The following is a 10,875-nucleotide window of genomic DNA, read 5'->3' as shown; positions in this document are numbered from 1 at the left end:
AGTTCTTAAGGAATATAATATTCGGTGCCACTATGAAACTCAGCATGGCAAAAAATACAACAGCTTGCATGGAGAACTGAGAAGACAGAAGGTAAATGAAATGTTGGTGGGTCTGAGGAAACAGCAGTCTGTTTTCACACGGAGCAGAGAGGCCAGTGCTGCTGCAATGGAAGCCAGGTACCTAATTGATACCGAAACAGAATCATCATCAAAGCCGTACTGTGAGGGGGAGTTCGTCAAGAATTGCATGTTGAAGGCTGCCGAAATTGTATGTCCTGAGAAGCGACAAGCTACAAGCCGAGAAAGTACAAGCCGTTAAATGGAGGGGGTGATTTTTGGTCATATAATTGTATTTTGCATCAGGAGGCATTATGCTGCAAGTCATTAAAAATGGATCACGTCATGGAGGTGGTTGTCCGAACTGTTAATTTCATTCGAGCCAGAGGTTTCAATCATCATCAGTTTGTCAGCCTTCTCAGTGACTGTAACATTATTCATGGTCTGCCATACCACACTGAAGTAAGATGGTTAAGCAGAGGTGCTGTGCTAAAGCGCTTCTTTGATCTACGGGGGGAAATTGGACATTTCATGGAGGGAAAAGGAATTACAGTGCCCACTATGGCTGCAGGACCTTGCATTTATGGTTGATATTACAGAGCACTTGAATAATCTGAACAAAATGTTGCAAGGATGCAAAAAAATTATAACACAGTATTATGACAGCATACGTGCATTCAAGTTAAAGCTCACATTATGGGAGACGCAGATGGCAAGCGGTGACCCTGCTCATTTTCCCTGTCTAAGAGATGTGTGCGCAGCAACCATTAATCCTGAGATGAGACGGTACAAAGAAAAGATTTCAGGGTTGCTGAGGGAGTAACGAGAAACGATTTTTCTGATGTGAGTTTCTGATGTGCCTGTTGATGCGCAACTTGAAATAATTGATTTGAAGTGTGATAAATTGAAGGACAAATTTGCCTCTCTGAGCTTGGACACATTTTATCAGTATCTCCTGCCAGGCTATCCCAAATTAATGGCACTGGCTGCAAAAATTAGGGGTGCTCCGATCACGATCGGCTGATCGTTAATGCTCATCTCGTCAGTAAAGCCGGTTCTCTAATCAGCGGTACCTTTGTGAGCAAATTTTCTCAGTAATGAACATTAATAAAATCAAACTGCGCTCAAAGCTCACACATAAGCACTTAAATGAGATTCCCAGAAAAATGCTGCCCCCAGAAAAAAAATTAGTTTGACACCCCTGCACTAAATGAAAGTGGGAAATTGTGGCCTAGTGGTTAGAGAGTTTGACTCCTAACCCTACGGTTCTGGGTTTGAGTCTAGGGCTGGCAATACCACGACTGAGATGTCCTTGAGCAAGGCATCGAACCCTGGGCGCTGCAGCATAAATGGCTGCCCACACACTGTGTGTGTGTGTGTGTTCACTGCTGTGTGTGTGTGTGTGTGTGTGTGTTTTTGTGACATATCAGGACACAACTCTGTATAATGACATGGGTATGACACAGGTATTACAAGGAGAGGGTGACTTGTGAGGACATAAGCCATGTCCCCATTTTTCAAAACGCTTAAAAATCATACAGAATGAGTTTTTTTGAGAAAGTTTCCTGTGAGGGTTAGGTTTAGGGGTAGGGTTAGTGAATGGCAATAGAATATACTGTTTCTACATTATAAAAACCATTACGCCTATGGGATGTCCCCACTTTTCACAAAAACAAACGTGTGTGTGTGTGTGTGTGTGTGTGTGTGTGTGCCCTTTGGATGGGTTAAATGCAGAGCTTGAATTCTTAGTATGGGTCACCATACTTGGCTGAATGTCACTAAATAATCTTCCATATTCTCAAGAATTGTAAGAAAAGACAGGATGACACATTTTACGGGGGAGACATATTCTTCTTTATTTGCTTGTAGGAAGTTTTAAGAGTGGGTATAAAACAGCCAGTGTGTTTGACTGTGTATCATTAATAGATCAGTATGGAGCTCAGTCTACTTCCTCTGTGAGTATAATTTTCTTATTTTGTGTAATAATGTGGTGCATCAGTGTTCATCTGTATTTTATTTTCTTATGTATTTAATGTTTTTATTCATGCTGCTATTAATCTTAGTATCTAATCCAGTTCATGATATCTGTGTGTGAAAGTGAATTATACTCATGTGATGCATCTATCTCAGACAGATCAGTGTATTTATTATTTATCATGTTCTGAAATTTTTTTTTTTTTTTCAGTAGATCTTCACCAGCAGTTAGTACATCTTTATCTTTACTTGTGGTGTGCACTATGCACACAAAAGTTGTCTATTCTTCCTCTTTAACCTTTGTCATTCTGCTCATTCTTGACTTCCTCCATTTTTGATAGATCTGAAAGGATAGAGATAGATTGAGATGATTTGATAAAATAGAGATGATAGAAAGAGTTGAGCTGATCAATTCTGCTCATTAACAATATACAATTGATCTCAAATATCATTCCACTGCTTGTAGTTTGCTATTTTGAATTGTATCTATATCTATAACATCTATAATATATTTATCTATAATAGAGTTTATTTCTCTCTCAAATTTCAGTGTAAACTATTCAAATGGAGATGTTTTCTTGTAAAATTCCTTACAAACGTTTTTAAAGATATTCATGTTGTTCTATTGAGAAGCATTTAAATCTAATAATTAATCAATAATTGTATCTTTTCACCTTTCAGTGCTGATTTCAAACATCCACCCTGTACACACTCAAGGTGATTTATTTCTTCAAATATTCACACATATTATGCATATGCATTATAATACTAAATATAATAACATGTTAAGAGGCACTTTTTATTTACATATTTACTTCTACTACTTCATTATACCAAATGTCCATATGGCAGTAACATGTATAATATAATACACGCTGTGTGGTTAGTTAATGTCATGTATTGAGATTAAGCAAACACAATAAACATTCAGTCTGTCTAAAATGCAGCATCTTCAGTAGAAACAACTCAGTCTCAGTATAAATAACAGAAATCATAAGATGCGATAGATGATGACTCATGAAGCAGCCATGATGTATCATTAATTATTTACAGGCAAGCCCAAATTAACTGTAAAGCCCCAGATTTCAGTGTTCACTGGAGACACAGTTACTCTGATCTGTGATGAGGGACGGTCAACTGGATGGACAATTTACTGGCTCAAAAACTTTAAGAGAATAAAAGCTGGTTCTGCAACTGAAACACTGAGAGAAGTGAGAGTCTCTGATGGAGGAAGATATGCGTGTGCTGTAGAAAGAAAGACCACACAAAGCCAAGGAGTCGTGCTAACAGTAAGAGGTCAGTGCTGTTTTTACAGGACAATCTGATTTAGAGTTTACAATAATATTATGAAGATTAATGTCCCCCAATCACAATATCATGTGCTGTCAGTTAAAGTAACTTCAGTTTGTTTTGCACAGAGAGACCCAAGCCTGTAGTGCGTGTCCAGCCTGATGGACGTGTGTCCAGAGGACAGACAGTCACTCTCTCGTGTGACATACAGCAGACAGACGTCATCAACTGGAGATACAGCTGGAATAAAGATGATTCAGAGATTCATGTCAGTCAGTCTCAGGAATACCGAATCAGTTCTGTTAATGAATCTCACACAGGTAATTACAGCTGCACTGGAAGAGAAACAGGAGGATCACGATACTCACACACCAGTGATAAAGTTACACTCACTGTATCAGGTGAGAGTCCTTATATCTGTTCATATCAATCTGACTACATGAGCAGAAATGTCTGTAAATAAGAAACCTTAACCAACATGTTTAATGTTTAATATAATGTGCATTGATTCTCTACTACTCATTTACTGTATGTCATTTGTAGTAAATCTGCAGATAATAACTTAAACTAAAGGTATTTTAATAAATAAATGTGTTTATTTTAGGCTAAATCATGTCACAATCAAATAAAAAAAATGCTGAGATGTCTTTTGAAGTAGTTTGTTGTATCATAGTACAGTAAAATAAATCAACGTATAATAAGATAATTGTGAAATAAATGTATGAGCCACTCTTGTCATCTGTTAGGAAAGGAGAGTTATGACACGGTTTACTCCAAACTGAAGATTTAAGGTAAAGTAAACTAAAAATATTTGCAAAATATCATAAACTAAGTCATGTTTTATAGTGATTTAATTTGTATAATTCCAGGTTCTGTTGCTGATGTATGATGAATACGATTACTCAACTTTTATCAACAATGGAATTTACAAATGTACCAAAAGTTGGTGAATTGGGTATATTATCCTAATTATTAATCATATTGTTTAAATTATTAATCATAACATGCCTATATTCATAATCCATGATGTTTTAAAACAAGATTTGTGTCCCCACAACACATGATTCTTCTAACTGCTGATACTGTACCACTGGGTGCAGATGCATTCATCTTACATAACTGTTACATTACTAATATGTATTATAGAATAATTAATATTTTAAGAGAATAGAAATAGGCCTATGTTCATGCATCAATCTTTCCTCTCTAAAGTCTAAGTGGACGTCCATGAAATGTGGAGTCCCACAAGGCTCTATTATTGCACCGCTCATGTTTAGTCTCTATATGCTTCAACTAATTCAAATAATGAGAAAGAACCAAATTGCCTATAACAGCTATGCTGATGATACCCAGATTTACCTAGCCTTATCTCCAAATGACTACAGCCCCATTGACTCCCTCTGCCAATGCATTGATGAAATTAATAGTTGGATGTGCCAGAACTTTCTTCAGTTAAACAAGGAAAAAACTGAAGTCATTGCATTTGGAAACAAAGATGAAGTGTTCAAGGTGAATGCATACCTTGACTCTAGGGGTCAAACAACTAAAAATCAAGTCAGGAATATTGGTGTGATTCTGGAGACAGACCTTAGTTTCAGTAGTCATGTCAAAGCAGTAACTAAATCAGCATACTATCATGTAAAAAACATTGCAAGAATTAGATGTTTTGTTTCCAGCCAAGACTTGGAGAAACTTGTTCATGCCTTATCACCAGCAGGGTGGACTATTGTAATGGGCTCCTCACCGGCCTTCCCAAAAAGACCATTAGACAGCTGCAGCTCATGCAGAACATCTGAGCATATCACACCAGTCCTCAGGTCCTTACACTGGCTTCCAGTTACATTTAGGATTGATTTTAAAGTACTTTTACTCATATATATAAATCACTAAATGACCTAGGACTGAAATATATTTCAGATATGCTCACTGAATATAAACCTAACAGACCACTCAGATCATTAGGATCAAGTCAGTTGGAATCAGCTTCCAGAAGAGATCAGATGTGCTAAAACATTAACGACATTTAAATCTAGACTTAAAACTCATCTGTTTAGCTGTGCTTTTACTGAATGAGCACTGTGCAATGTCTGAACTGATTGCACTATATTTTCAGTTTTTTTATGTAAAATCATTTTCTAACTATTTTTAAATTCATTTTAATTAAGCAAATGTTTTAATCATTTGAAAAGTTTTTAAAATTGCTTGTTTTATTTTTGTTATTATGTTTCTTCATGATTATTTTACTTTCTTTTATGTAAAGCACTTTGAATTACCATTGTGTATGAAATGTGCTATATAAATAAACTTGCCTTGCCTTGCCTTTCCTCTCGCTGTCCAATACATACCTTCTTGGTGATGATTTGGTTGTTTCATCCATATTTACAATCTATATGCACAATGCAAATTGTGTGATAGTTTTTGATAATCTTGCATCTTCTTTATTTACTGTGTGTTTGTCCTCTTGCTTTCATACCTGTTGTACTTTAATCATGCATGCAATAAAATGTTGTTGTTTTCTCCATGCAAGTTGTAAGAACTAAATAAAGTGCTATATCACTTGTGAAGTGAAACCAACTGAACACTACACTGTGTCTTTTAAACCAGTTTAACCATCTCTAAATGGCATTTTTTATATAAAAATTTCAAAAGTCTTCTGTTCACCAGAGATAAATGTGAATTACCTGTTTGTGCTGCCAGTAAAAACCACATCAGTTATATCCAGAAATCGTTAATCATATGCCCTTCATCAGCTAAATACATTACAATCTAGACTCTAGTACTTTGTTTCATTATGAGCTTAAATCTGGGATGTCTAATCTTGCTCTGAGGGCTGGAGTCCTGCAAAATTGTGGAAAGTTGTGGAAGTTTCTAATGAAACTGAAGACCTTGGTTACTTTGGTTCAGGTGTGTTTAATAAGAGTTGAACTCAACTCTGCAGGATAGTGGTCCTCCGAGAACAGGTTTGGACAACCCTGCCTTAAATGAAATAGAAGGCAGTCAACATATAACAAATTATCAAAATAACTACTATGCAATGGCCTTTATTTTACAAAAATAAAACTGTTTAGTATCACATTATAATTTACATCTTCATACCTAACTAAAGAGTTGTCAACCCAGAGAGAATGTGTAATACAACAGACAGTTATGTTCAGAACAGCATATCATCACTATTTCTTCAGTATGTATACTGTGCACAGTATGCTATTTCTTTCTCTTTTTAAATTTTATTTGACAAAATGTGCAACTAAATGATACATGCGATAAATAATGCTACAATCATGTAAACTGCACTCAACCTGACTTTTCATTTCCATTGTAAAGAATGAACTAAACACTATATGTGCTGTGATTTTAAAATGATGACATTTTTAAAATGGTATAAAAATGCAAAATGACACTATTTTCAGAGATGACAACTCAATATGCTACACGATGATGTCACAGGACAACAACATGGGACTGTTTGAAATGTACATCATTCTTTCCATTCCACAAAATGTTCTAGAGGTTCTTCATATTATTAAAATATTGCTATGACAACATGACAACTATGACAATATATATATATATATATATATATATATATATATATATATATATATATATATATATATATATATTTGGGGAACCAAAAATCATTTTTGATCCTCAAGACCATCTAGTCACTGGTGAAAACACAAACTTTACATTAAATACCAGTTTTTTTTTTTTTCTTTCTCACAAAGGTCTTAAATCTCCACTGAAGTGACTTCTCTGACATGTATGTGTTTGTACTTGTGAACACTCTTCTCTTGGCAATACTACAATGAAACCCATAAACAAACCCAATAAAACCAACACCAGTGGTGACAATGATCCAAGTGTTGAGTGATGACGGAAAGTGCAAATCACTCTGCAGCTTTATATGGCCTGAAGATAAATACAAATATTTTACTTATCCAGTTCTTCCTAAAGCCAAAGAAGTGACATTTAAAAATCACAATGACATTTATCCATCTAATAACTTCCTACAAGAAAGATTTAATTGGGAGAACCATTCATGTATGTTCTGTGAGAAAGACATTGAAACTGTAGATCATATGTCTTTCCAATGTGAATCTGTACAGACTTTATGGCTGGAATTTCAAAACTGGCTTCATTCCAAACATACATCAATACACTCTGGTCTCAATTAAGGTTGGAGTATTGTTGAAGGAAAATATCCTAGTCTTTTTGATAAATAACTTAATTATTTTGTGCAAATAACTATATTCATAGATGTGAGTATTTAAAGGTTAAACCTCAGCGGATTAAAGAATGAACTAAAGATATTTGCAAAGTCTCTTCATTACAGGAACGCCCAGAAACACATATGCTTGTTTTTGCTGTTAAAATAAGACCCTCATTCTTCTTTTTCTTTCCCTTTTTTATTCTGTTTTATCTTATAGTGTGATTATTGTTATTTCTTATTCATCTTTTTTATTTCTATTTGGCTTTATCAACACTAATAATATGTGTTCAGTTGTTGAAATGTGCCGTAAAGGTTTGTGATTGAAATTGATACCTTAATAAATTTTAAAAAACACTGGCCAGACACACTGATCTATGGTGTATATATGATTTATAGATCAGTGCCCAGACATCAACATTGCTCGAGATATAAAAGAAATCTAGAAGTCCATGGTGTTTATCGATCCTTTTGTACATAATATCACACAAGCCCTGTGCGTTTTACTTACACTGCACCATACAACAGCGTCCGTTTGTCATTTTAGCGATGATAAGATAAAATGACCTGAGTTTAAGTTTGAAGAACTCACAGCGATGCCATCTTGAAGTTTTTAAGTGGAGGTGATGTATTTCCTGCTCTACAGTGGAGCTCAACTCACCCATGGTCTGCAACCAGACCCTTCTCAGTTTAGGTCTTTATTTATCAATATTCAAAAACAAATTACAACTATTTATTCAGGATACAAACGTCTCTTAACAAGGTTAGTCGCACTAGCTGTTCTTAAGTTAGTCAAAAGTTGTATTTTTTAACATTAGTTAATGCACTGTGAAGTGAACGAACAAGAACAAACAACGAACAGCTGTATTTATTCACAAAGTTTAATAGATACTGTATCAAATGTATTGCTCATATTTAATATTAGTTAATACATCTGTGTCAACAAATGAAACCTTATTGTAAAGTGTTACCCTAGAAAATTAATTTTGCATATGTCAAAAGAGGCTTTATTTGTTGTTGTTGTTGTCTATATTTAAGTGATTAATAAATCTAGTTAACTTGCCACTGTGTGCAAGCATTAACAAATGGAAGTAGATAATTTATTTATATCACAGGTCATTCACTGATTGAAAGGGTAAAGGAAATGTATTTTCCTATGTACATTATTGTTATCAAATTTAACATATTACATGATTAGACATGCCTATATAGCATCAAAAACAGTTAGGAAATATGAAGTTGTAGAAATTGCTGCCTCTGTAGGACATTTACAGTTTACAGATGTTCAGATTTTGTAGGTTTTGTGCCTGATGAGGCCTATATCACTTGAGAGTTACTGTTTTAGATGAAAGATGGAAACCAATAAATAAACGTCTCTAACATGTCAGTCTTTAACTTAAGGCATTTTCTGACTGTGTGTCAAACATTTAAAGCTCATTCAGCCAGTCTCTGAGTAAATGCATCACACTGACAGGAATCAATGATTATAAACCCGAAGATCCAAGCAGCATCACAGTCAAATCAGACAACAAGAAGGCAGGAAACATGACAATATCAAATAAAGGTTACAGTTTAGATGGTCCGACAAATATTTTAAAGTAGTTTAAACAATGGATATTAATTTATGTGACCAGATTAAGGATAAATGTTGTTTTGGATTAATTCTGATTCTAGTTCCAGAGATCATCATGTCATTTCTGTATTTAAGGCACACATCATCACCAAAGACTGGATAAAAACAGGTCAGCACCCACAGCGACTGTCAGAGGCCTGAAAGCAGAAGACTGTCATCCAATTGTACTTGTAGATGTTGCAATACAATATAGTCCCACATACTTTGCTATTCTAATTGTGCTTATGTCCGTATTAGTAGCAGTGGGTGGCAATTTATTTAAGTTTTATACCAACATCGTGATAACATAGTCATTCGCAAGCCTACAAGCTGAACCACTATAGTGAAACCATCCTTACATTTTCATGGGACTGACAAACCTGGTATTTATTTAAAATTGAAAAATTTCACATTTGTTTCATATATGAAATACAGAAAGATCTCAGTTGTGTATACCCCCCTATACACACAGATGCACAAGATGACAACAGCAGATGATAAATCACTCACACTGACCTCCAGTCACTAACACATCTCACATTCTCCTTTTGCACGGATGAATTCTGGTTAAAGTGGCCATGGACCAGACATGATTCAGATACCCAAAACAGATGGTTGCAAAATCATTCAGAAATTTAAGCAACATTTGTGGCTTCATAACTTCCCTTTTTTCACATTCTGAGGCAGTCAACAGCATTTAGTCAAAATTACCTTATTTGAGCAGTCTGACGATAGGTTTAAAACGATCCGCTAAAAGTCTCTTCTCATTCAGTCTGATGTAGTTTTGCATCCCTTGCTAACGAATCATCAGTATAAAGTCCATGAACATGAGTTGTGTATATTCTAACAAAGTATAGACTGAAACTATTGTCAGGGGTATGAAGTATAAAAAGTTATAGCCATAATCATGCTTTTGGCTAATTATACGTTGTGTGTGTGTGTGTGTGTGTGTGTGTGTGTGTGTGTGTGTGTGTGTGTGTGTATCTTCCATATTCTCAGGATGACACATTTTACGGGGGAGACATTTTCTTCTTTATTTGCTTGTAGGAAGTTTTAAGAGTGGGTATAAAACAGCCAGTGTGTTTGACTGTGTGTCATTAATAGATCAGTATGGAGCTCAGTCTACTTCCTCTAATGCTCTGTGAGTATAATTTTCTTATTTTGTGTAATGATGTGATATCTGTGTGTGAAAGTGAATTATACTCATGTGCTGCATATATCTCAGACAGATCAGTGTATTTATTATTTATCATGTTCTGAAAGTTTGTTTTCTTCAGTAGATCTTCACCAGCAGTTAGTACATCTTTATCTTTACTTGTGGTGTGATGTGTGACATGAAGTAGGCTACTGATGAAGTACCAGTGGTGGACAGCTGTACTTAAGTACATTTTTCAAGTATCTGTACTTTACTGGAGTAGTTTTATTTTGAGTAACTTTTACTTTTACTTCACTAAATTCCAAAGCATAAAATCATACTTTTAACTTCACTGCATTTTATAAAACATATCGTTACTCCCTATATCACATGCTCCAACACGCAGAAGCGGTGTCTGATTCATCTCTAACGAAGTCTTTTCAAAATAAACTTTTAAATCGAATCACAAATCACACCAAACGATTCGTTTGCGAATTAGAATGATCCGATTGCAGCTGTTCTGGAGTCGACCACTCACTGATTCAAATGAACCGTTTAGTGCGAGTCTCCATATCAATACATAATCATCCATATCGA

At 35.1% G+C, this 10,875-nt stretch overlaps 1 protein-coding gene across 1 annotated transcript; it reads left to right on the top strand.

Annotated features, from left to right (window-relative positions):
- The first annotated feature begins 390 nt into the window (after window positions 1-390).
- LOC113096648 (low affinity immunoglobulin gamma Fc region receptor II-like) lies at window positions 391-4,695 on the top strand. Its single transcript, XM_026262060.1, has 5 exons — window positions 391-484; window positions 3,085-3,327; window positions 3,450-3,722; window positions 4,068-4,112; window positions 4,191-4,695. Exons 1-4 carry the CDS (start codon window positions 391-393, stop codon window positions 4,109-4,111), a joined length of 654 nt encoding a protein of 217 aa, XP_026117845.1. The 3' UTR covers window position 4,112; window positions 4,191-4,695.
- Window positions 4,696-10,875: the final 6,180 nt, after the last annotated feature.

Source organism: Carassius auratus, unplaced genomic scaffold, assembly GCF_003368295.1.
Source record: "Carassius auratus strain Wakin unplaced genomic scaffold, ASM336829v1 scaf_tig00216014, whole genome shotgun sequence".
NCBI lineage: Eukaryota > Metazoa > Chordata > Actinopteri > Cypriniformes > Cyprinidae > Carassius > Carassius auratus.
The sequence above is the reverse complement of the archived record's forward strand: the minus strand, read 5'-3'. Positions and strand labels throughout refer to the sequence as shown.

What these genes read in the sequence shown, in the direction of transcription:
- LOC113096648 (XM_026262060.1), top strand. Translation starts at nt 391, where the DNA reads ATGGATCACGTCATGGAGGTGGTTGTCCGAACTGTTAATTTCATTCGA. An exon ending in TGTCAGCCTTCTCAGTGACT is followed by an intron (nt 485 to 3,084) that starts GTAACATTATTC and finishes AATTATTTACAG; the next exon opens with GCAAGCCCAAATTAACTGTA. An exon ending in AGTTACACTCACTGTATCAG is followed by an intron (nt 3,723 to 4,067) that starts GTGAGAGTCCTT and finishes GTCATCTGTTAG; the next exon opens with GAAAGGAGAGTTATGACACG.